Genomic DNA, 27,322 nt, shown 5'->3' on the forward strand with positions numbered 1-27,322 from the left:
AGAGGAAATGATGTAGCCAGTCTTTTATTTTTATTATTTTGGGTGAGGATCAAACTTGGCCAAGGAAGAGGGCCTAGGACGGAGGGAAAGAAATCAGAAGTGTTTTTAACAGTCATGTGGATGGGTGTGAAAAAGTGGAAATCTGAGGGGGCTTTAAACACATGGGACATGTGCCTTCTAAAGGGCAGAGTGAAATCCCCTGGGGTCTCACCAGAGGAAGCAAACTTACCTCCAGCACACAGCCATCCTCTCATTTAAGACATCTGCCTGATTTTGAAGGTACAAGGCATGAGGTGAGGTATGGGAAGGTTGGAGAGCTGGACTGGAACCTCTGAAAGTCACAGCTGCATCACCTGGAGCACTTCAGGACCAAGACCCTGTGAGCTATCAATCAAAATGCAGGAGCAGCAGGGGTGAACCAGAACCGGACAGAGTGTTGCTAAACCTGCAACCAGCCTGACCCACCTCCATCCCCAAGTGAATTGATGAGGCAAGTGATACCCCTACAAACCTAAAATATAAAGTGTTGGCAAGGATGTGGAATAATGGGACCTCTCATAAGCAGCTGGTAGAAGTATAAACTGGTACAAATCACTTTGGAAACTGAAAGTGTCCTCTAAAGCTGAATTCCAGGAATTCCACAACTAGGGGTATATCCAACAGAGATGTGTGTATGTGTATGTTCAACAAAACACATGCACCAAAATGTTTATAACAGCACTATTCTTAACAGCCCCAAACTGGAAACTGTCCAAATGTCCAACAAAAGCAGAATAAATCAATCAATTGTGGTATATTCACATGATGCAGTCTACACAACAATAAGAATGAATGAATCACAAATTAATTGCACACACATAACACTGAACAAAAGAAGGTTGGCACAAAAGAGAACATACTGAATCATTCCATTTATATAAAGCTCAAAAGCAGGCGAAACTAATTATTGCTGTTTAATTACCCTCCTGGACAGGATCTGTTGGTCTTATAGTACTGGACCACATGGCTGTGTGCAGATTGTGCAAATTCATCAAGCTCTATGCTTATGACACATGAACTTTTCTATACTTCAATACGAAGTTTTTTTAAAAAGAACCTGGCTACACAGAGAGCACTAACCTAGCCTGCTGGGCCTTCTGTAACCGTTCAGGTGTTCTCTAAGCACCTGCTCAGCCCTAGAGACAGACTCAGCAAACTAATATCCCAGGAAGGACAGTCCTCTGCCAATGCCAGGAAAGGTAAGTGGCAGGATCTCTGCAGAGAGAACAGAGCAAAGTGTAAATTCTGCTCTTCCTCTAATACTTTGCAAATGGGCAGAAGTGACACCACCATAACTTGCCCTACACAGTTCTATTTATTCAGCTCAGAACAATTATAAGCCAGCACCAAGAGAGAATTTTCTTTTAGATACCGATGAGAGGCTAGAAGTGGTGAGATCAGAATGCAGAAATGTAAATGTCCCTCGGAACCACGGCTGGAAACCTTTCTGAGGTTAACAGGGACAAAGAGCCCTTTGGACCTACTGCCTGGGCCCCAAAGCTAGTCAAGATTCAAGAATCGCACTTCAGAGTAACATTGATAATATCCAGATTATGAATGATTTTTGTTGGTGGAAAAAAACGCTTGAGCACTTTCCTAGGGATGGAAGCTGAATTGCAACCCACAGAATCCTCAAGGAGGCACAAGGTGCTTTTCTTAAACCGTTAGCAAATTTAATGAGGTACAAATTACCCATGCCATCTCGATATAACTGAAATGCTTTTGTTTTGCTCAAGCAGGTCTGGCTCCTGGTGAATGGTTTGATGAGTAAAGCCTTTAATCCTATAGATTAATATGGCATGAACTTTAATGTTGGCAGGATTTCACCATTTTATCTTCAGAGATGAATATCATCATTTACCTTATGGTCCAGATTTTCTGAAAAGGTTACAATAGTGCCTTCAGAAACCAAGGTCTTTTATTGAAGACTTTGATGAATGCAGAAGTGCTGGCCTGTCTTAAGAAAGAAAAAAAAAAACTGCTGTTAAGGAAAATACCAAGTTGGAGAGAGGACATTTGGGAACGCAATAAAGATGGAATCCTTTTGGGAATGCATTACAGTGGGAGGAAGGCAGGAGCAATTAGCACTGGGCAAATCCCAGAGTGCTCATCGTCCCTGCTCAGGTAATCACCAGAAAGGGCAAATGTTGGTCTCACTGTCTTATGTGGGCTGGAAACTGTCACAAGCAATTTCTCGTAAGCATTACGGAATCCCACTGGGGACAGTTAGGGGCAGGAAAGGCAGAGCTGGCTACTGCTTTCTGGCTTCCCACCCTTTGCTCAGAATTCTATTAGACTGCTCTTCCCACCTCCTTCTCACCTATAAACTCATCTTTCATTTCTCTTTCTGTTCTGAAATCACATACGGTTCAAGGTTCCACAATTATGTTATTGCACAGGGCTCTTCTGCCTCAGAGAAGATGTAAATTGCAACTCCAAACAACAAAAGCATTTGCTTCAGTAAGTCCAAATGCCCTTGTTCCCAACACCCGCACTATCCAGAGCACTTAAAGAAAAAGGAAGAAAAATCCCTTCTAATTCTTGCTGACACTCAGTGCATATCAAGCAGGATGGAACCACGAAGCCCATTCCAGCTCCAGAGTCCACATTTAAATCTTTATACAATAGACCATCAAAAGTGACGTATTTCACATCTATTTTCATTTAAAAGAATGGGCATGTGATGGCATAAAAACAAGCCAAATGATCTCTAAATTCAGCACCATGTTTTCAAGACTTAGCAACTCATCCAATGTTTCGAGATTTTCAGTGAAAAATGTGATGTGGGTGACCAAAAAGTGGCACACAGATATAGCATCAAGCATCACAGCTAGAAAATTTAAATGGAATGGACTAAAATAATGATTTTTCAAAGCCTAAGATCTATCATGTCCCAACCTGTCTCTTCCCTCAGTTCCCTAGATGATAGATGTTCTGATAACGACAGCTGATTCAAAATTGAAATACTGTGAAAAGCACATTTAGATTAATCAAAAGGAAAAAAAATGCCATCCATCTCCACAGTAAAATGACTCCTGAACTACTGAATAACAACGGCCTCCAAACTGAGGGTAGCAGGGCATCTGAACCCCCAAACATGCCTCAATCTGTGGCCTGACTTTCTCTTCTCATAAACCGACCAAGCCCTAGACTGGCTGGGGATAGAGTAAGACTAGATTGATTCCACTTAAAAGATGCTAGTTTGGATGAAATTGAACCATTAGTTATGGCAGCAACGCAATTAAGCCAGTTTAACATTCCTTATCTTGGCTGTTATATAAATTGAGGAAGAAAAATAGAGACCTAGCCATCACTCCTCATTCTTAAAAGTACCAGTAAAATAGCCATCATAGAAAATACTAGCTACAATTTTGTCACTGACATAATGGTCCAATAAAAGTACTCTTGAGATCTGATGACAGAGGTTCCAATCAGAGCCTTTTGGAAGCAGCACACACACCATTTTCTTGGAGAATGGGGGCCTTGTGCTGCTACACCTCAAAATGAATCCAGCTCTCCAACTGAGCTGTGTGACCACAGTCATGGTCCTTACCTGCTCTCAGCCTCAGTTTCCCCACCTGTAGAGTGGGAATAATGGACCTGCCCTGCTGGGGTGTTACAAGGACTAGAAATCATGAACACAAAACCCCTGAAACCTAATAAACATTTACATGAACTGCCCCAAACTGAGTTATGAATTGATTTTCTGAGCTTATCATGAAAACACTGGCATCCAAGGCAGACTCTAAGTGCCATCCCATGACTGCCCTGGTGGAGGGCTGGGCATTTTACTTGGAGTAGGAAGCAAAATCAGGAAATCAGCCAGGAAATGCCTCCTTCAACATCTGCATCAATTCATGCAGCTCTCCTCTGGCTGGATGGGGAGGCCCAAGCCATCTGTCCATAGACCTGACAGCACAGCATTTCCACTTTGACCAGCTGAATCAACCACCTCACGCGTAACACTTTGAAAATCTCACTGGTGAAAGAACTGACTTTGGAATTTAAATCTGCCAGGCGTGCCCAGCTGTACCAGCCCCAGTGATCCTGCCAAAGTATCCCTTGACTCATCGTCCTGCATATTCCCCAGTCCCTACTCGGATAATAGCATCACCAGCCGCACAGGCCCCAAGCTAGAACCACCCTCTCTGGCTGCGCCTGCCCCACTGCTCCCCATCCAATTCCTTGCCATCTGTCCAACTGCTGAATCCAGCTTCTGCTGCTCGGTCCTCACCAGGGTACCCCTGGTCCCTGCTAGCCCCCCGCAAGCCCATTCCCTCCTATGCTCCCAGCAGCCTCTGCTTTTTATCAGGGCCATTCTCCTGCTTCAAAGTCTTTTCACTTCTTACCGCTCACCCAAGATAGCCACTCTAGTTCCTCTTCCAAGAACAACCTTCTCCCTCTCCACAGTGCTCTCATTTCCAGCCACTCCAAGGCCACCTAGCCATGAAACCTCCTGTCTACCCCAGGCAGTGAGGCGGGCCCCACGCCACAGGCTCCCGCTGCGTTCTGGCCTCACCTCCCCGCCGGCAGGTTTGCACGTCTGTTTCAAGGGCAGGCACTCTGCATGCTGACCTTGTGTGCATCCCAACACCGAGAAGGCACAGGGACTACACCGTATCAGCTACTGCTGATCGTGTTTAAACACGGCCTCCAAGTCTTCTCCTATCTTTTTCCTCCTTTTCTCTAAAGTCACTAAAAAATTGCTTTAGAAGAGACAAGCTGAAGAAACACTGAACTGATTTTTAAAAATGCAGCTTTCTGGCTTTTTTTTGTCCCCATTTGAGTCTGATTTTTGTGGATAATTGCTTCAGTTCCACATTAAGAATTGCACAAGGAAACCTGACATTAGGTTTTCGGAACCTATTTTCTACCAGGATTTTTGTTGGTTTACTATTAAATTTATTCAGTATACATACTTTCTAAAATGAAACTTGCAAGATCTCTATTAACACAGCACTAAAATGCTTATGAATTAAAAAGCCATGAGATTCTCAGCTTTGGGGCATACACAAAAAAAGATTTTTAGAACACTGATGCTGAAAAGCTATCCTGAATCAAACTTCAAGATAAACAAAACGACGTGAGGAATCACCTTAGAAGAGAAGAAACCTGCTCACGTTCACATTACAGCCAGATGAAGGTGACTTTAAGCCCGCTGGAGGTGATTTCCTCATAGATATTTCACTGAAGGATCAGTGGATGCACAGAAGCACAGAGGGAATTCTTGGGGAAAGAGACTGCCCACCCCTGCATCCTGCCCCTGCAAACGAGCCTCAAAAACCAGCTGCTGAGCTCGCATTTGCTCTGAAGCCTACATCTGAATTTGGGCTCCTCGTGACTCGCCCAAGCTTCCCGCCCCATTCCCAGCCCCAGCTTCCCAGAGGCGCTATCCCAGGCCTCCCTCACTGTTCCTGCTCCAAGCCCCCGGCCCACAGACCACGCCCTACTCTGTTTCTTCCCCCAGACGGGCTAAGGGAGGCTTGAGTAATGATGCAGTCACCACTCCAAAATAGAAGATAGAGATGGAACCCCACGGAAATGGAAAAACATATGATTATATGTATAGAAAGAGTGATACATGTTTGGCTTCTTTAAAGCAACGTAAATGAATTCACACATCTCTTGAGCACCCAATTACATACCAGGACTGAGATCAGTCCTGCCAGACAGAGCCCACAGGGCTCAGAAATGAGCGTCCTGTTTCTCCCTCTTCTCCTTTCTCCGTCTATGATTTATTTTTCATGCAGGCAACCTCACTTTACGTACTATTCCCCATAAAAACCACGTCCACTCCTGATTCCCAAGGTGCACGCTGCAAGGTGCATCCCCTAGCTCTGGGATGGGACCAGTGACTAGAAAATCTACTTTCCTGTATTTCCCAGAGGTAGCTTTGGAAAGTCCCCCTTGAGATTCCCACCATTCTTTGCAAATGAAACCAGCCCATCCTGCTGTGACAGTATTAGGGGCCCTCTTGTCCTCAGGGGACTCTCTCAGGGACGCATCTGGAGTCTCATCTTACAGTCCAGAAGCAAGTGAAAACCTGGTCCTTAGAATGTGGGTGTTCCCAGCGGCATTATTCAAAAGACAAAAAGTAGAAACAACCCAACGTCCATCAGCAGGTGAATGGATAAATAAAATGTGTTATTTGTCATAAAAAAGAACGATGTACTGATTTATGCTACAACATGGATGAACCTCAAGAACATTACGCTGAGTGAAAGAAGCCAGACACAAAAGGTCGCATATTGTATGATTCCATTGGTACGAAATGTCCAAACAGGCAACTCCACCGAGACAGAAAGTAGATTTATAGTTGCCAGAGGCTGGAAGTACAGATGGAGAGTTACTACGAATGGGACCAAGGTTTCTTTTAGAATGACACAAATGCTTAGAACATTTAGACTGTAGTGAAGGTTGCAAAATCCCTGCAAATTTACCAAAAAAAAAAAAAAAAAAGTGAGAAAAAAGGTAGTAAAGCAGAATTGGGGAAAATATTTTTAAATCCCTGCATAACTTTTGAGTTTAACATTTCCTTTTCTGATTATTACAGTAATCATGATTATTATAAAGAAAATTAAAAATAGAGAAAAGAATCATTTTCATTGAATTTTAGTTACCTGGAGAAAGAATTACTATTAGATTTTGATATAATTCCTTCTAATTTTTTCCTAATGATATGTATTTTTTTTAATTAGGATCATACTATGTTTTTAGTTATGTCTCGTAGTGACAAGATATAAAGCTTATATATATATAGCTTGTGAATAATGCAACCTGTCAGAAAAATTTCAGGGTTTTTGGCTAAGCGGAAATTCTGTTTGATCCAGATCCTGGGTAAAATAGAATTCCTGTGACTTAGCAGCAAAGCAGTGCTTGAGGCCCACGTGTGACAAACGCCTCGTGGGGTATTGGCGCTCGTTCCACAGGACTTCCACAGAAAGCTACCTATTGTTAGCCATTTAAGAAAGGGAAGCATGAGGGACTGTCGCTGCCTTTTCTACCAAGGCTTGATGCCAACCACGAGTGCTGAAGCCCCAGAACCATGGGCTCTGCAGCTCTGGCTGAGGTGGAGGGTTATGCCACGATCCTTCCGGGGGCAACCAGGGTGCGAAAGGCGTGGGAATGCCGTGGCACACAGGCCTCGGCTCCCAAACAGGTGGCAGCTGGTGTTAGAGCAATGTACTTAATCCTGCTGAGCCCCCACTTCCTCTTCTGGGAAGAGAAGGGAAACTAGAGAGGAGGAACTCAACGGCACTCACAGCCAACATCTCTGGTTTCCTTGGACTTTTCAGCAGCAGCTGCTCAATTTCTCTACGTAAATTCCCACCTTTCGTGCGTTACATCACCCTGCCTCTCACAGAAACTGCACGGCTCTCCCCCACTAAACCTGGAGCACAAAAGCCCAAGGGTCAAACAGTGAACCAACCAGACGGAGCTTGGCCAGGTGGCGGCAGCAGGGAGAAGGCCAGGAGAGGGCAGGGCAGCCGAGGAGGCTTCTCAGGGCTCAGGGTGGAGAAGTGCAGGTTAAACTGCCTGAGTCTGAAATCAACCAGTGGGGTCAGTCTGGTCCTATCCTGGCCGTGTTAAGGTGCTGGGTTATTACGGCTGTCAGTGCTGAGCGTGGAGAGAGGAAACCAGGCAGACCGCAGGCTGGTGCCGAGGCCAGACCACAAGAGCCCCTCCATGGCCCAGTCCTCTAACGTGAACAGGTTTAGCAGCTCAGATCCACAGGAAAGAAAATGACCACCTCCTCCCCCATTTCTTGCCTTTGTTTGGCAGCATGAGGGCTAGAAACAGAATGAATAATCTCCCAAGATTTGAACCTTGGAGGGCTAGTCAATCAAAAGTGACAGGCCCTACAAATTCAGAGAGACAGAAAGTAGAGTTTACCAGGGGCTGAGGGGAGGGAAAATGGGGGAGTTACTGCTTAATGGGGTCAGGGTTTCTATCTGGGGTGATGACAACATTCTGGAAATAGATAGCAATGATGGTCTCACAACACTGTGAATGTAATTAATGCCACTGATTGTACACCTAAATAGTGGTTAAAATGGCAAATTTATTTATATATATATATATATATATATATATATATATTTTTTTTTTTTTTTTTTTTTTTTTTTTTTTTTAAATTACCACAAACTTTTTTTAAAGCCATGCTGATAACTGGCAGGGAAGACAGGGGATAGTGACAGGTCATCTCTGAAAATGAGATAGAGGGAAAATCATCATTCCTATTAAAATGATCTTAAATTTTAAATTGATTTTAAAATGATTTTATATTTCCTATTAAAATGATTTTCAATTTTCCAGATGTCTCATCTCCTTGTTTGAAGGTGGTTATAGATAGGGGGAAATTAAAGTATCGCTTTACATCCATTCACACTGTTGCGTGACAGAATTGGGGATCCTGCTGTAACCGAAAGCTTGTCTTGTCAGTGCTGCAAGAGAAAGAGACCCCCATCAGCAGAGACTGGCTTCTAGCTTTTGTTCCCCATGATAGCTTCAACCAGATTGACTTTGGAGGAGTCTCTTTTAAGCTTTTATACTTTTCAGAACCTTAAATGCAATGCCTATAAAACTATCCATGTAAAGAAACAGGCTCAATATTCAGAAAAGAAGTAATGGGCAATGGAATGGCATTCTTAGGAGGAAGGAAAGAGCCAAAGATCAGGAATGGAGAAATGAAGGAAAAGCTAACACTATCCATTCACGTAAAAAGAGAACATATAATCAGGGATGCCCAACTCACATGGCTTCAGAAGCTGGGGAAGAGGCAACAGATGGTCAGCTGGGGACACATGCTCCCCTGGAAGCCATTAGAATAAAAAAGAAAAAAATTAGAACACTGTGCATTCCACAACCACAATGTATTCAAAACACGTTCAAGCCAGAGGCTGCCCGTCTGCAACCATTGGTTAAAAGAAAACCCCAGTTCCTTACAGCACTGAAGACAGGCGAGCAGACACTCCTGACTTTGGAAGAAGTTCTGATGATAACAAGTTAGCATACATTACACCAAACACATCACAGTGCACTGGGAATCAACCCTGCATTCAATTTTATCCTACAAATGAAAATCAAGCAATGTTTAGAACAGTCTTGTCAAATTGCTTGCAGAATGTGCACAGCTCAGCATGCCTGGAGTGGCACACCTCTACTTCCTGTGCATTTTTGGAACCTTCCTTTTCTTGGATGTGTGCTCCCCACTTCCCCATCTCATTTCCCTGCCACTGCCTTACCTGGATCATCAGAGCCCGATGGCCCTGGAGTTCCCAGCCAGGCCAGCACCTGAGCCTGTCCTTAGGAAGGAAAGTTCTTCCAGCCCTGCCTCAGATCCAGGGGAAGCCTTAGTATCTGGTGATCCTGCTGGTGGCTGAACCCCAGGCTCCAACACTGCACCCAAAGTCCCCCAACTCTGAACCTGAACTGGAATTTGGCATTGCAGGTCACCCATTCCTCGAACAAAGCCCCCCTCCCGAGCTTGCTCCCCCTGGCCACCCTCCCCCCTCTCCCTTTTCTGCCCGGAGCAGTCTTCTAGCTCAAGGTCAAGGGGCCAGAACTTCTGACACTAACTACCCAGAATTAGGTCAAAGGTCACTGTCCCTACAAGGCTGCCCTCACTTCAGACACCAGCCACAAGTTTAGGGGTCCCCAAGACTTCTGTTACTTCTGACCAACTGGCTACAAATTCAGGGGTTCCCACCACCCCCTCAGGTACAATAATTTGCTAGAACAAATCACAGAATTCATTGAAAAGGACTACACTGACAATTACAGTTTCACTATAGCAAACAGGATACGACTCAGAATCAGTTAAAAGCAGCAGCGTAGGGCGAGGTCTGGGAAGCTGTCCTCTCCCCGTGGAGTCAGGAGTGTCGCCCTCCCAGCACATCGATGTGTATTACCAACCAGGGGAGCCCACCTGAGCTTCAGGGGTCCCGAGTTCCTGCGGGGGTTCATTACGCAGGCATGACGGATTGAACTTGCCCCCTTCCCTGGAGGTCAGGCTGATATGATGCTGCTCAGAGCCCCTGCCCTCCATCACATGGTCAGTCCTTCTGTGGGGTCAGCCCCCAGGGGAAGCCCATGGACCACGGGTGTGGCCAGCCCCAGCCTGTGTCCTCTCCTTCCCATAAGCTATCAGGTGTGGTGTGGGAAAGGGAAATAGCAAAGACATTCGTAGCACTTTGAAAATTCCAAATGCTTAGAGGTTCTCCCACCCATACCACCCCCCAGGAGCCAGGACAAAGGTCAGAGCTCTTTTTCGGGAGCCCAGAGTCCTCACTACACATAAGGCTTTGGTGTCTGGTCTGTGCCCACCAGCCTCTCTAATTCTAAGGTCAGCCCCTGCGGAGCCCAGCTCCACTGTCGTTGTCTCTTGGAAGGACTGGTTTTGGCTCCTGAGCTCTTCCTCCTGTGCAGACAGGAAAGGTGCAGGCAGGGCCCCGGCTCGTCAGTAAGCCCAGAGCCCAGCCGAGCCCCCATCCTGCATGCTGTCCTACCCTGGGGACAGCACTGACACAAGCTGGGTCCCAACGGGCCATCAGCTCCAGAAAGCACGATGGACACAGGGCTTTCAACATCGCAAATACAGTTGCAATGACCTAGCCAAATGCCATTTCTCATTTAAAAATAGTAATACTCCAAATCAAAGTCTAGGGTTTAGTTTGCTTTCACAGTCGGAATGAGAGCCTGTAAGAATCAAGCTACATGATAGGTTAACACTTGCTCCAGAGGCCGAAGCCTCGGGTTGATGTGAGTGAGTCCTAAACCTCTCCGGGCATCAGCTTCACCATAAGTAAAAGGAAGACACTTCAGTTCAGCTGCTCTAAACCTGCACCTGACCTAGGCTTGGCTGCACTTCTTGTATCTGAAGACCCAGGGGCCTTGGCCTTCACCAGATTCTCCAAGGGAAACACACCTCCTAATCACATTTAAGACCCCCTGCTGCAATGATTCCTCTTAAAAGGCCATCCCAACTCCTAGCACAATGAAGAGGGGGTCCCTGCAGACACAAATCCTCTCCACCCCAGGCAGCTGCAATGAAGAGGTTGTACTCTTCTAGCTCCGTGTCCAGGGGGTTTGCACAAATTGAGGCTTTTCCCTACCAAATGTAAAATATATGAAGAACTGTTAGGCACATCCCTGACCTGCTGTGCTTCTGACGTCTGGTTAGGCAAAGTAGTCCTGTGGAGTTGGGAGCTGCCGACGGAAAAGGGAAGCAAAGGAGAAGGGATTGTTGCCAAACTTCCAGAGAACACCCAGAGGCCCCAATACTAACTGGGCCTTGGAAAGTATTTGAGCCAAATGGACTGGTGGAAAATCATTACATTTTGAAGATGGGGATATTGATTTTCTCCACACTGTGCAGATAACCCGGGAGAAGCTTCTCCCTGAGGATCCTGGGAATGCCATCTTCACCTCATCACCCAAAGAAACAAGTTCATTTTACTGCCTTCAGAAAAAGACATCAGCAGCCTCGCCTGAGAATAATACATGAGAAATGGAAGACAGTAAGATAATTAAGTTCACGAAAGGCCAATTCTTACGGCCATATTTCAAAGACTCATGATGCCTTCACATCCATTCTACCAAATGACTGTGCTTCATAATATATTCAGAGTGAAGAAATATAATGGATTCTCCTGAAATATTCAATTAGTTCAATAAAAAGAGAAAAATAATTTTTCAATAAAGAAATTCAACCAAATGGCTAAAGCTGACAGTGAAAAACCAACTTCAAAGTAATTATGCATTTCTTTTCAATTCTCACTCTAATGAACGATGACGTGCCACCATTAGAAATAGCCATCCTTCTGATGATTTACTTGCGTTCCAGTTTTAGCGATATGTACTTGAATGTGTACTCTGAAATCGTCTTTGGGTGTTGATATACTTAAGTTCCCAAAGCCCCACTAAAGAATTTACACTCTCGCTGCCTCAGGACTCACCCTCAGCTTCCTTCAAGTTGCCACCTTCCCCACTCATAGAACCTGTTCCCAAAAAGGTCACCGGTGTAAAGCACACATCTGATAAAGGACTTGTATCCAAAAATATATAAAAGAACCCTTAAGAATAAGAAAACAAACAACCCAATTACAAAATAGGCAAAAGATCTAAACAGACATCTCACTAAAGAAGATACACAGATGGCAAGTAAGCATATGAAAAGATGTCCAACATCAAATGTCATCAAGGAATTACAAATTAAAACAACAAGATTCCACTAAATACCTATTAGAGCAGCTAAAATTCAAAACATTCAACACCAAATGCTGGTGAGAATGCATGGGAACAGAGGCTCTCATTCATTGATGGAGGAAATGCAAAATGGTACAGCCACTCTGGAAGACAGTCTGGAGGTTCTTTATAAAGCTACACCTAGTCTTACCAGACAATCCAGCAATCCCCTGCAAGGTATTTATCCAAATGAGTTGAAGGCAGATGTCCACACAAAAATCTGCACATGAATGTTTATAGCAGATTTATCCATACTCTTGAAAACTTCTTAAACAACCAAGATGTTCTTCAATAGGTGATGGATTAACACAACAAGGTACCTCAATAAAATGGTGTATTAGCGATAAGAAGAAATGAGCTCTCAAGCTATGAAAAGACATGGAAGAACCTTAAATGCACATTGCTAAGGGAAAGAAGCCAGTCTGAAAACTCTATATAGTGTATGATTCCAACTACATGACACCCTGGAAAAATTACAAAGACAGGAAAAATCTCAATGGTTGCCATGGGATGAGGGGGAAGGAAGAGATGAATGGGTGGCACCCAGGGCATTTTCAGGGCAGAGAAGCTGTTCTACATGGACTGTACTGGTGGATACATGGCATTACGCATTTGTCAAAACCCAGAGAACTACACAACACGGAGTGAGCCCTAATGTAGACTCTGGACTTCAGTTAATAATAATGTGTCAGTGTGGTTCATCAACTGGAACAAACACACCCCACTAATGATGCAAGGTGTTAGTAAAGGGGCACCTATGCAGGAGTTGGGGTAGGGGTTTCTGGAACTCTGTAATGTGTGCACAATTGTTCTGTAAACCTAAAACTGCTCTATAAAATAAAGTCTGTTTGATTAAAAAGTTAACAGTAACTTTCTCCTTGCAAAATCCCGTTTACTTCTCTCTCCTCCTCATCCTCTGGGGCCTGGCTAATACATCTAACTATTGTCACTGCCTCCTCTTCCAGCTCATCTCCCTCCTGTCTTCTGTAAAATTATCATCTGCTCTTTAAACTTTGGGATTTCTCCAGATTCCACCCTTTTATCAATCTGTGCTTCCACCTTGGGTAACTTCATTTGCTAGAAAGATTTTAAGTCATCTACTTCTTGACAACTCCCCAGCCTCTAACTCAGCCTGGGGATTTCTCTCAAGCGCTACACACTTCCACAGGGGTGCACTAAATCTGAGAGGCCAGAGGCATCTTGAAGCCGAGCTCATTGTCTTTCCATGCCCCCCCACCATGCCACTCGTCTTCTGGCAGCCACACCTGAGTGCCTGTTCACCAAGGCAAGACCTTTCTTTCCTGTTCCAATCGCCAACCCCCCCCTCACTGGCTGGTCTCCCCACCTACAATGGCCTCTCCTCTCAAACCACTGCTGAGTTTCTAGAAATCAGTAACTCAGATTGTTCCATTACCTTTGTGAAAAAGCTCTGGTTCCTTCCCGCGGTCCACAGAATCAGCAGAAGCTCCCTCTCATGACAGCCCCCTCACCCCATCCAGCCTTTCCAGCGTCACCCCTTACCAGCCTGCAATATGCTGCGCCACAGGGCACCAGCTCCATGCCTGCACTGATGGCGCTGCATGTGTCCACATGGGCCACTCAGGCAAGGCCTGAACCACAGCTGATCCCAGTTAGTGCATCTCCCAGAGCTGCAGGCTGGGAGGCTCCTAAGGGGCTGCCTCAAGGCCATCAACCCTGGAAGGTGTCAGGAGACAGTCTCTCGTAGCCTCCGGATTGTAAAGCCCCAGGGTTAAGCTGCAGGCCATAAACCTGCTGAAAGCTGCAAGCACTAGCTCCCCAGCAACAGCACAAACCTTCACCGGGGTGCAGTGCCTGGCTCCTTTTGTTGTGGTAGGTCCCTGCGCAAGAGCCACTTTACCTGCTCTTCCTTTTGCCCTCCATGTGAGCCGTAAACCGCTGCACCTGAAAAGGGCTCCTGGTTTATCTACCGGCAGGATCTGTCAGGCCTTGCCTTGCCTTGCACTTGGCAATCTAACCTCAGTCAAGTTCTCACTCCCCTTTGAACCCCCGTGGGAACTTTCAAATTAATGAGTGATTCAAAAAATAAATGTAGTACATGTATCCATCAGGTTCTCCGAAGAAACAGAACCAACAGGATATAGGTGTGTACGTGTATATATTATGTAGGTATGTATGTGTATAAAGAGATTTATTACAAGGAATTGGCTCATGCAATTGTGGGGGGGTGGCAAATCCAAATTCTGTAGGGCAAGCCACAAGCTGGAAATTCTGATGAGAGTGATGTGAAGTCTTGAGTCCAAATTCCTGAGGCTGAAAACTCAGGAAGGAGTGGAAGCTATAGTTGTGGGACAGAATTCCTTCTTCTAGGAACCCTCAATTCTTTGTATTTAAGGTCTCCACCTGATTGGATAAGGCCCACCCACGTGATCATGAGTGATCTTTACTTGAAGTCAACAGACTGCAGATGCTAATTCTACCTACAAAATACTTTCCCAGCAACATCTAGGCCAGTGTCTGACCCAACAACTGGACACCATAACCTAACACAGAAACGAACCACCACAGTACAATATAAAATAAAGCTGAGTAAAGGGAAGAAAATAAGCATAGGAAAATGAAAACAGACCCAGCCCTTGGGGTAGTGTGGTTAGAGGCGCATCAAATCCTTTTGGCATAAGGCAAGTCTACATTTACTATTTGTGGCCTACAAATTTGTCTCTAACTTACTCACGGAAGACTAGAAGCTATTAATGAATGATGTGCCCCAGGAACAAGCCTCTAAAGCACAGATGATCAAAAATGAATGTAGAGAAAGATAAACAAAACCAAGCTGAGTCTTACTAACATGAAACACCCTTTCTTTAAGTGGAAGCCCTTATGGATGGGTGATTCAAAGGGATTCTGCAAATAATGTTCCCTAAAATAATAAACATTTCAGGGAGTTTTTCCAGAAAAATTGAAAAAGCAAGGCTTTAAAAATAAGGCCCAAAAATTACATAATGATTGCTTCTGCCACCCCAATAGGCAACCAGTGACTTCATTTCTCCTAAGTGGTCCACCTTTCTAAATCTGCCCTGTCTTGCAGGCTCGGCCACCTGTGACCCTCTTTCACCCCTGGATTAGATCTTTTTCTTAGTCAACTACCTAACAGGGGTAGAGCTACTGCAAATAAACGATAGTCTTCTCTCATGGACTCTACACCCTCCGTATACTACCCTATACTACCCATACTCCCTCTACTACTATCCTATACTACCAATATTACCTTTACTATCCTATACTACCCATACTAATGCCCTATGCCACCTATACTACCAACATGTGTAGTATATAACCCTAACGACATGTGTACTATACCCACAGGGGTAGAGCTACTCCAAATAAACGATAGTCTTCTCTCATGGACTCTATACCCTCTCTATACTACCGACCTGGATATTTAGATAAAGGTTTAATTCGCTAAGCAGTGAAAAGTCCCACTTGTTATCCCCACTCTTTGTGTGACTTTCTATGGGTTAGTACAACTTCCATGTTAGTAGCAACTGAAAGACGAAGTATTACACCTAAAGAACTTCAATCCAAAGTGTTACAGAAGATAAAAGGCTTTGAAAACCACTCAGCTTTAAACAGAAATGTAATCTATTATCGCTAGTCCTGTTTGAAACTGTTAATAATAATGAATGACTGCAACCTTGCAAAAAGGACCATGGGAAGTTGGTATTTCTTTACACCAGCTGTGTCTAACATCTTCCCTTCATCCCAAAGGCGACCCTCCTGCTACTGGCACTGGCACTCTGCTGATAACTCTGGAAGATGTTAATGACAATGCCCCCATCATTTACCCCACGGTAGCCGAAGTCTGTGATGACGCCAAAGACCTCAGTGTCGTCGTTTTGGGAGCTTCAGACAAGGATCTTCACCCAAATACAGATCCTTTCAAATTTGAAATCCACAAACAGGCTGTTCCTGACAAAGTCTGGAAGATCTCCAAGATCAACAGTGAGTGCCGTTAAAACAGTCTATCATTATTCTTTCCTTGTTGCTTTCCCATACTCTCCCGGGGGTTCTCACCTGGTATATTTTAAGTTATTTATACATTATAAATACTTAGAATTTTCCCACCAGCAAACGAGCACAGTTTGTATAAATACTGAATATAAGTTTCTCAGAAATACGAAACGGAAGCGTTCTCTTTTGCCTCCTTCCTTTTCTTTCCTATACAGCACTCAACGCCAATGTTCACTGTCTTGGCTAAACTGTAGTGTCCGCATTGCTACCATCCCAGAGTACCCAAACCCAAGATCGTGATTCTTTGTTCTTCCTCTCCTCCTTCCCTTCTTCCTTTAATCAAACTCCACAGAGTCTTTCTCTGTACCTGGCTTGCAGAGAATATTGGCCGACTCACGCCATCTTTGGCCTTCAAAAGCCAGGGGTGGCTGCTCCTCCCAGGCCTCTCTTGGCCCTGCGCTGTCCTGGGGTCTCAGGTGACCGTATGCTGATTACCTTTCAGCAGCACTCGGGGGAGACTTCCACGGCACGCCTGCTTTCATAAAAGACTAAAGAAAAGAGACACACTGGTAGAAGAATCTCTATAATATCTTCAACCTCTCATCCTCCATCTTCAATTTGGGATGCAGACGTCCTCAAATTCGACCTAACGTTTACAACAATCTTGAGTTTTCTTTCAAGTCTTTGGCTATTATCTCGACTTTGCCATATTCTTCTATGTGTCCTTTCCCTCCTTTCTGAAACTTGCAAGTAATTTCCGTTTCTACCGGTCTTTCCACATGGCCAAGAAGAATTAGAAACTTGGCCCAACATTTACCACCTGCCTTATTAAGGTTGAAACACCCAAGTATTGACTTACAAAGTATCCTTATATCCACAATGCCCTGCCCACTTTCCTCCCCGTGGCAAATGTGAGTTAACTACTAAATTCACCTCAATCTCCAATAAAGCCAAAAAATAAACAAGTAAAGGAATTCACTTCAATAATGAATTTATCCTGTTATTGACTCGTCAGCTTTCCTTCTCCTAACACCAGAGGTCGAGTCTTTAAGGGGGTGAGGAATTACCCATTTCATTAAGTTTTGAAAATGAATTGTACAACTGTGCATAAAATTTTCCATTAAAAATCTCATATCTATTGTTATAGCCCTATCTCATATCTTATTTTATTAGTGTCTTTTGTTATTGATTCTATTTGCCTGTTTGTCTATTTTATTGCTTTTGAAAGAATGACTTCTATTACACTGAATATTTTTAATTAAAACAGCCCTTCTCTTGTTTGAGGGGTTAGTGTTTCATTTGCTAGTTCTTATGTCTCTAGCTGATTTGAATAATCATCACCAATTCTTTCCAAATGGAACTTTCTCATTCAAGAATTCCTGTTCCACTTGAATATCTGAAAATGTTTTTTGAGTTAATCTTCCTTTTCACTGTGGTCATTATCTACTTTCATCATTTCTGCTGCTGTCACCGTCTGGTGATAATTCTTCATCTGTTTTTGTTTTCATGTCATCAAGATCTTTTTTCTCTGCCTGATTTGATTTAATAGGTAAGAGGTCTTCTAAATTATTTTCATTGTCCCCAGAATTTTCCAAGTATTTAGAACTATTTGTGCCCAGGCAGAGCCCAGTTAAAAAAACAAAAAAAAAAACAAAAAAAAAAAAGTCTGTAGATCTGAGGGAGTGAAAAGACAGCAACCTCAAGCCAAAGAGCAGGCTGGGTGGGGTGGCCATTTCTGAAGGCAGCTCAGTGGCCTGGGTGTGGCAGATATTCCCACCAGACCTGAGATTGGGAAAGAGGTCTGGTGGGAGACGCTCACAGACCTGTCTCCGTTTGTGGATTCCCACGGAAACCTAGGTCTTGGGGCTGAGGCTTGGTAAAAATATGGCCCACAGAACCCTCTCTGTGGCAACACCTGCCCACGATGAGAGTAGATGTTTTTCTAGATGCTGAAAGTGATCTCCATCAGGGTTGCTTTATAGGTGTAATAAATTTGCAGGGAGGAGTTCTTAGAACTCATTCATCTTCACAAAAGTGGGTCTCCTTGAAATTACTTATAATAGCACTGAACTCTGAAGTCTCTGAAATGATGAACTTGTTCCGTAGCTGTCTAAGGCAAAAGCTGCCAGGCATGTGGCTACTGGGCATTTGCAACTGAGGAACTGAACCTTTAACTCTTTTTAATGTTATTTAAATCTAAACACTCACACAATTATAAATTAAAATACAATGCCTGTTTTGCCTGTTTAATTGCCAAAATCTCATTGTTTTTGCTTGGAAAAGTCTAATCCCCTCTCATGACGGCCGGCCTTGTCTTCACAGATACGCACGCCCTGGTAAGCCTTCTGCAAAATCTGAACAAAGCAAACTACAACCTGCCCATCATGGTGACAGATTCAGGGAAACCACCCATGACGAACATCACAGACCTCAGGGTGCAAGTGTGTTCCTGCAAGAATTCCAAAGTGGACTGCAACGCAGCGGGGGCCCTGCACTTCAGCCTGGCCTCACTCCTGTTCATCTCCCTCTTCAGCTTAGCTTGTAAGTTGGCCTAACTCCAGTGCATGTACAAGTAGGAAAATGTAACTTCACCAGGTTCACCGAAGCCATTTTTCCCCCATATATCTGTATCCCAGGGGAAAAATTCATCTTCGGTTTATGTTTATAGATAGAAAATTTTACGTTTAAAAGTGCTCCAACTCATGTTTAGAGGCATCTTAACAACCCCTTGCCAGCCAGTCGGAGGAATGGTGCAAAGTCATGGGTTGCTATTCTTTAAAATAGGTGATAAGCAAAACTTCCTACAGATGTCACTGAACTTGAGCTAATAAAAATGTGTCCATATTAGTTAACTGGTTGACTGGAATCCAATTGCTATATGCATGGTGCAGAATACTCTTTTGTAAGTTTCAAGTACATACTATGCCTTTCTAAAAATAGTCATGAGACCTCATAGAAGCTGGGCCTTAGGAAAAATGATAAATGCATGATTCATATTTATTTTTTCACAGGCTGGTAGTAAGGACTGTAATATAATGAAACATTACATTAAACAAATGAATTATTATGCCAAGTAAATAAAAATGGGAAAATGAAAATAAATGTATCCAACAGTTCCTTTTATGGAATACTAGCCCACTTTTACACTTAGAAATCATTCACATACAGCTATTGCAATCACAAAGCCTTTTGAATTTGATATTTACATTTTGAGAAAGCATTGGTGTAATTGGGAATTAGGAAGTTGGGGAAATGAAGGTTAGAAAACGAAAGAGATGTTATTAGAGCAGTGGGAGCGACAGGAAATCACACGTTCCAACATCAGACACTCACTGGGTAAAGCCCCATGCTGGGCCAGGCCCACCAGGTGGAACTGAGGAGGAGAGGACCGACCAGTGCCTCGCTGGCCCTTCACCCAGGCCTCTCTGAGAGAGAATGCACCGTTGTCCCCTCCATCCTGCCCCTGTCCAGAGCTTCCTCTGAGGATGGCCCCATCACCAGCCAAGCCTGGGTCCTCCAAAGCCTCCAACCACAAAGCTCAGCAGAGCCAAACCCCCGCCTCCCACCCTTCCCTGCCTCCACCTCCCCTTTTCAGGTCCTCGTCTTCAGTTGCCTTGATTACCTCACTGGCTTCCTAAATATATCCATGCTTCCAAATTTAAGGAAAAGACAATGGGAAGGGAGAGGCCTCCCATTGGAAGGCCTCCATCTTTTCTGTAAAGTTGGAAACAATTTCATCTGCAGAGGATAAAAGGATGGATTTGGGATTGAGGACCAGGAAGAAATAAGACATTCTAAAAGGGCAAATCATCAGGCTTTACTGGAAAGGGAATGAGGGTTCCCAAGAGCAGGGAGGGTTCAGATGCAGTTGGATACCATAATTTCTAGCAATGCATTATGCCCAATAGTTACTTGCAATTTCCTTCATGAACATGTACCCCTGGGCAGCACTGGCTGGCTAGTTTGCTGCAGATGTCATCCATGAACAATATCAGTGGTGGAGATGGCAGGGAGCATAACTCTGCAGCACAGAGTCACCAGGGAACCTTTTAAGCGTTGATCTACTGGGTCCTGGGCTCAACCCCAATTGAAACCTTCTCTCTGGAGGCGTGGCCCAGACATGGGTCCTCTAAAAAGGCTCGCCAGGTGATCCTGAGGAGCTGGGAGTTTGGCGACCATCATGGTCAGGGATTCTGTCCTACAGGTACAGGTTCCCGGACCTCCTGACCGCATTCTTGGTTCTGGGTCCACTTCTGACCATGTGCCAGCTCCCTTGGTTCACACTTCAGAGGGAACAAGGAGGAAGAAAAGGGTGAATTTAAGAATATGAACGTGAAGCTATTTCATACTAATGATGTCAGAAGACCTCAAATCCATCCCCTTCTGCAGTAAGATGATATAACACCCCCAAGATGAGGGTGGAAATAGCACCAAAGTGCCAAAAGGAGTTTAAGAAGCTTAATAGAGTTAAAACATGCATAAGCAGGAAGGTAAATTAAATCACACGAAGAACAGAAACCAACTAGAAAGCATGTGAGACAGAGTTAACTGACACTAAACTTTGGTCTGAGCTTCCTGTCGGTCGAGACAAAAAAGTAATTGGGTTACACAGCTGCCACATGTGATAAAAGCAAACATACGCATTTGGTTCCTAAATGCTGGCATATGTCAGAACCACTAAAGAAACACTTAAAACACAAATTTCTGGCTCTTCTAGAGATTCTGATCAGTGTGTAAATTAGGATCTGGGGTGGGGAAAAGGAGACGGATAGATAGAAAGAAATATATATTCCTCTCTCCCTCAACTTTCCTCCCTTCTTCAAGAAGTAAACTATTACAGCTAAAGGTGAAATCACTATGTTCCCTATTTCATTTCCAATCCGTCCTCCCCAGATACTACTACCCAAGACCTTGTTTTATACTTTTACTGTGCACACTCACATAACCACACACAGAGACACACAAACACACATGCTATTTTGTATAGCATGTAAAATGTTACATAATTCATGTTCTATTGGGCATAATGTTCTGCAACTCGCCTTCCTTCTGCTCCACATTATATTTCCAAGATCCATCCACACTGCTCTAGTTCAGGCGTATGCAAACCGCGTGTATAAAGGGTCAGACAATAAATATTTGGGGCTTTGTGGGCCACATCCGGTCTCTGTCACATATTCTTCTTTATGGCTTTTGAGTTGTCATTGTCATTTTTTAACCAGCCTTTAAAAATATGAAAATATTCTGTTTGCCAAGCCGTACAGACGGCCCTCGGGCTGCAGTTTGCCGACCCTGCCCTGGCTTATTCCCATAAAGAAATAGTTATATATATAAATAGTGTGCAGTGCCTTCCTCTAGCAACAGACATACCCAGATGATTTCATTTTCTGCTAGGACAATGCAGCGACATCTAGAATTGCTATTTTCCACCAGCTCCATGGGCTTCTCCGCTGAGTGCCAGGCAGAGAGCCCAGCCCTGCTCGGGGCACACTGCTTAGGAGCCCCTGCTCTAGAGACAAATCTTCAGAGTCCTGGGGACAGTCAGGACCCACACGTAACAGGGGCTGGATAAACTCGAGGGCAGTACTTTCCATGTGACTGTAAAGAGATAGCCCCCCTCGGAGGGGAGGGGTATGTGTATGAGTGTGCATGTGTGTATGGGTGCATTTGCTCATGTGCACATGTGCACATACACATGCACTAGGAGAGAATCCAGCGGCCACACCACACACCGCCCTCTACAAACCCAATGACATGACATCAAAGCCCACCCCTCCAGGGCCTCCCCATGAAGGGCCGGTGCACGGCAGCCTGCTGCTCCCCGTGAGCTGCTTCAGGACTGGCGATGAGTCTCAAAAACACAGGCCAGCGTCCCTGTACCTCTGCTTGTCAAGATGCAGACCCCAGGGCCATCCCAACCCAACTCAACATCCCAGGAGGCAGAGGCCTCAGCACCCAGCCCAGTATTTGTACATCGATTTACAAGAGACACCAGCTACCACCAATCCATCAGTTAAATATTAGTAAGCCTTTCCTTTTTTAACATCAAAACAAATGTAAATAGACGTGTCAATATTTTCTTCTTACCCACAGGGATTTTCTTATGCTCCGCACTTTGGAGACCCCTGACCTACAAATACCAGGGCTTGCTCACTTATCTCTCTACACTGAGCTTTTGGATCATAGTTTCCCCAAGGTAGAATTGTCTGATGACGCCTAAAGAACTAGTATTGAATAGCACTGATTAACGACAAGCACATAATGCAGATAAAATGGGAAATTGTGTGTCATATATATGTTACCACAATTTAAGGGGGGGGGGGGCAGATGCATATACACTGAGATACCGGATGAGCGTCATGTGTCTCACCCAAGGGCAGAGCCGTCCTATGCAGTCATCCGGCTGTCAGGGCCCCTGTACGTACAGCCTAAACCATTCTCACAAAGGCGCTGCAAATCCCTCCATGGAGCTGGAGAGATGCTCAGTCAACCCCCTGAAGTTTTGCAATCATAAAACAGTTTCAGTCCAAAAATCAGTTGAGAACAGGTGTTACCACTAACACTCTTGACTTCAAAAGGAACCTCAGTCTGACCCCACGTAAACGGCATATGTTATTTAGGATCCTTCACTGAGGCACCACTGAACGCCTGCCAAACACAAGGATCTTTGTTTTATTGTATACCCAGCCCAAGATGATCTTCTTAACAAAAAGGAACATGTGAGAAGCTGGTTTAGAGAGAGGAATAAGTCACTGGGAAGCTTGCAGTTCGGACACTTCTCTCGTGAAAGTGGTCAACAAGGAGGCCACCCCCGGGCCACCATTACCACATTTCCAAAAGCTGCACAGAAATGGGCTGAAAACCCTTAGAAAGGAAGAGTTTATTTTGTGAAAGCACTGGCATCAGATTTTAAAGTCCAAGAGAAAGGTAACATCCCAACTCAGCCAGGTTCCTTGATGGTAGAATCTGATTGATGTCCGTTCAAAATTGGGATTGAAAAACCATGGCATCCAGCCCACTGTCTGTTTTTGTAAATAAAGTTTTATTGGAACACAGCCACATCCATTCACTTATGTATTTTCTGTGGCTGCTTTCTGTCACACTGGCAGAGTTGTCATATTCAAGTAGCCATATGGACCACAAAGCCAAAAATATTTACTACCTGACCCTTTACAGAAAAAGTTTTCCAGCTCCCACTTTGACATTTGTGATATAGGAGCAGAAGACCGCATCTGCTTTAGTTTCCCAGCTGCTAAAACAAAGCGCATACAATGGGTTGGTTTAAACAACAGGAATCTATCGGCTCATGGTTTTGAGGCTAGGAGAAATCCAAAATTGAGGCGTCAGCAAGGCGAAGCTTTCTCCCTGAAGACTGTGGCCTTCTAGGGCTGGCTGCTGGCGATCTCTTGTCCTTGGCTTTTCTGTCACATCTCAATGCACATGGTGATGTCTTCTCCTTTCTCCTCTGGGTTCTGTTTACATCCGACTTCTTCCGTGGCTTTCTCCCTGTGGCCTTCTTTACAAGGTCTCCGGTAAAACAATTAAGACCCATCTCAACTCAGTTGGCCCCATCTTAACTAAAATTAACCTCATCAAAAGGTCCTATTTACAATGGGTTCACACCCACAGGAATGCATTAAGATTAAGAATGTGTTTTTCTGGGCATTAATTCAATCTGCCATAACATCATACAATAACAGAAGGAAAAATTATTTTCCCCACCTCAAATAATATTCAAGATTCAAGTAGACTAGCATTAATTGAGTATCATGATGTTCTGTCCACGGACATAAGTAGGAGAAATCTCTCTTTCGCAAGCAGGAGAATTGTCTCTGAGTGACAGAGGAGTCATTTCCAAGTCAACTGACCAATTCTGCAATATTGAAAAATGTATGATAAAGAAACTGAGTCTCTTAACAAGGGACAAATTCCTTGTCTTTAGAGGCCCACAAACAGAGACTTTATGAACATCTACCATAAAGAGAATTCCCATAACTAAAGGGAGGGTAGAATAGAAGACCCTCAAATTTCTTAGCAAAGTCTGAATGTATAGTCTAAGGCATCACCCCAAACACCCCTCCCTGATGTTCCGGTTCCTGGGAACTGTCTTTGTCAAATAACCTCAGTCACTGGAGAGGGGAAATACATTAAAATAAAAACCTTTCCTATAAAAGCCATCTTGTAAATATATACTTTACATTTAATATCTCTTCGTTCTAAATTTTGCCAATAGCATTAGGAGTATATATTTGTATAAATGCAAATAATATACCTAAGTATAAACCTTTACTGAGACAACAGGAAACTAGAGAGCTTCAAAACAGTAAAAAGCAGCATCCCCTGAGTCCACTGCAATGTCAGAAGACTAATTCCATGGAACTGCTGCCTAAGGAGAGAGGCTTGGCCTTCTTATTTCTTATTCTATGCCAAAGCAGTCTCCTGCTCATCAAAGTGGAGCCTTTGCTTATACAGACACATTCCTGGGCAGAAGAGGATACAAAACAGAATCTCCAGGAAACTGTAGGCCCTGTGTAGCCCGAGTACTCAGGTTCCAAAAGCTCAGATGCCATCTCGCTGCTGACGGCTGATTCCTGGGTCCCAGCTGCAGCCACGAGGGTCTCCAAACTTCAAGCACAGGGGCATTTCCCTGCTACACTTCTGATATCAAGTACTGTGCCTGGTCATCCACCCATGCGGCCCGACTTCTGGGTTGAAACACAGGTTCACCAACCCTAAGCAAGAGCTCTAGCAAAGGAGCCCAGGCAGACGCACCAGAAGGCGGCGGCACCAGAAGGCAGCAGTGCAGACTTTTCCACCCTGCAGGGCAGAGGAAGGGTCTCGGGGAAGGACAGGTGGTTCCTGAACTGAGAAATGTCTTCTCGGCATTGATACCCCAGAAAAGCACCAAGTCCTGGTACACAGAGGCCCCAGGTCCTGCTTTCCAGGCATCCCTTAAAGCTGTGGCCACCTCAGGGACAAGGACAGCTGACCCCTGGGAGGTTCCCAAGGACCACACACGAGCTAAGAGCCTTACAAACATTACAAAACTTGTCCCAACAGCCCTAAGACATGGGATCATTTGCCTTATGGTCTAAATTGATTTAAAACAGCTGAAAGCAAGGGAGTGGAAGTTTTCTAACTTAACGGCTTTTTTCCCCCTAGACGAACCTCTTTTTTTCTCTTCCTATTTTTTTTTCCATGACCAAAATTAAAATTTTAAGTTATCTGTACTACAGTAAAAAATATTTTTAAATAAAATAAGTGATACCATTTAATATGTTAGAGTCTTTCTTTGGACAGAGTGGATCTGCAGGATATAATTTACCTCAGCCCAAGTAACCAACAAGGTAAGGCAACGGTGGCAAACGAAAGGAAGAATTCAAATGAAATGAAGAAATTAAAATTCACACGTCTCCTAACTGCAAAAGAATTCACTTGTCAAGCAGCATAAAGGTCCCTGGGTGCAGAAAACAACAAATGCAACTGGATTCGTTTCTTACTAATTTCTGTTTAACAGCCTTATCCCTTAACCTCCTCAACGGCATCTTCTTTCGGTTATACTTCAGTCATGTTACAAGAACTGTTTATCTCATATTTAGGGAACATGCTTTAAATTTCCCAAACAGATGACAGGGTCAGCATCTGAGAGCAGGGAGATGCAGAGCAGAGGCCGAACTTCACATGCTGGCCCACCCTTCACCAGGTCTCAGTGGAAATGCCCCAGCTCTACAGAGTAACCGATCATACCTCCAGACCTCCAGCTGTTGGGTCATTCTAGAACGATCTACACTTCCATTCCCAGCTGACCTTCACACATTTTTACTTCTATGATTGTAACACAAGATTTAGTGATGCCCTTCACAAATAACAGATTTACTAATTAAACAGAAATGGCAGAAAATCGTGCTGTTTCCATTCATATTACCATCAGCGGTATGGAAAGACCTGGTGCCGCTTTGGTGACCTCAGTAAGCTTTGATCAGACAGGTTAAGGGCTGTGACAGTGCCTATTAAAAAAAGAATTAACACACTTAGTTCTGTGGCATGGCCAGAGGTGCAAGCAAAGGGGGTGAAAGGAAAGGGGACACAGAGAAAGCAGGGGAGAAAGGATGCGGGAAGCAGAGCTGCACGCAGCAGCAGAGAGATGGAACACAAGAAATGAGCTGGCACTTTGCAAGGGTCACCACACTCCACCCTCGTGCTCCTGCAATGCCCAAAATGGGATTCCAGACCAGGAGCTTCAATGTTGCCAGGGAAGCTGTTAGAAATGCAAATTCCCAGGCTCTGCCCAGCCCTCCTGAATCGGAAACTCTGGAAGGTGGGCCTGGCAATCTGGGATTCTGAGGCCTTTGGGGGTTGAGAACCAGGCCTGCCTTGTCACTGCAGCACTCACCTGCAACACGCACCTTACCTTACACGGTGCTCCCTCCCCTTCTCCCACTGCACCTTAGCTGACATCACCTTTCCAACAGCAAACAAGACCTCTGGCAAGCTGTGTGAGAATAATAGGTATAGAAACAGTAGGGCCATCAGCCGGTCAGTTCTGGTGGCCCCAGAATGATTGCTTCCTGCCACTCTGTGGCTCCTGGGAACAATCAGGAGAAGTATTTAAATAGCAAGGCTAGGCGGCTAGAAGGCTAGAGAGGCCTCTAATGGTTGTATGGTCAAGCTCCCTGAGCACAATCATTTTTCTGGTTAAGCCAAACAACAAGCTAATTTTTTTAAACTGCTTGAGAGGAACTCACTGCCACTATTTTCTGCTTTTGGTGTTAAACATTTTCTCTTTTCTCTCAATTTCACTGTGTATCATCTATTTTAAGGTCCTCATTTGCAGATGAAGAAACTGAGGCCCAGAGGAGAAAAATAACTTTTTGCTGATTCCAAAGCTATTAGGTCCCAAAGTGGCTATGAAGATCATCCTGACTTCCCAACTCAGTAGAATTTTCATGATGCTGCCTCTACAGTCCTTTGAAGACTTAAAAATTGTTAAGCAGAATTGTTAATTCTCCTTAATAATTAACTTTAAAATGCCACCACACGCCCTTCT

At 44.3% G+C, this 27,322-nt stretch overlaps 1 protein-coding gene and 1 long non-coding RNA gene across 4 annotated transcripts in view; one reads left to right on the top strand and one right to left on the bottom strand.

The window, feature by feature from the left end:
* CDH13 (cadherin 13) overlaps window positions 1–27,322 on the top strand; it is a 1,126,984-nt gene that overhangs the window by 1,079,582 nt on the left and 20,080 nt on the right. Inside the window, exons 12-13 of one of the 3 annotated variants that reach the window (XM_037815673.1) lie at window positions 16,033–16,266; window positions 18,598–19,397. In XM_037815673.1, the coding sequence (XP_037671601.1) occupies window positions 16,033–16,266; window positions 18,598–18,830 (467 nt within the window). In that variant the 3' untranslated portion in view covers window positions 18,831–19,397. Of the gene's footprint in view, window positions 1–16,032; window positions 16,267–18,597; window positions 19,419–27,322 lie in introns of those variants that run through there. The other 2 variants (XM_037815674.1, XM_037815675.1) reach the window with 2 other exon arrangements.
* LOC119518501 lies at window positions 887–26,231 on the bottom strand. Its single transcript, XR_005213789.1, has 3 exons — window positions 26,201–26,231; window positions 1,901–1,996; window positions 887–1,254 (listed from the first exon to the last, which is right to left on the bottom strand). It is a non-coding gene; the product is annotated as an uncharacterized LOC119518501 (long non-coding RNA).

The sequence above is a fragment of the Choloepus didactylus genome, chromosome 22, assembly GCF_015220235.1.
Source record: "Choloepus didactylus isolate mChoDid1 chromosome 22, mChoDid1.pri, whole genome shotgun sequence".
Lineage (NCBI taxonomy): Eukaryota > Metazoa > Chordata > Mammalia > Pilosa > Megalonychidae > Choloepus > Choloepus didactylus.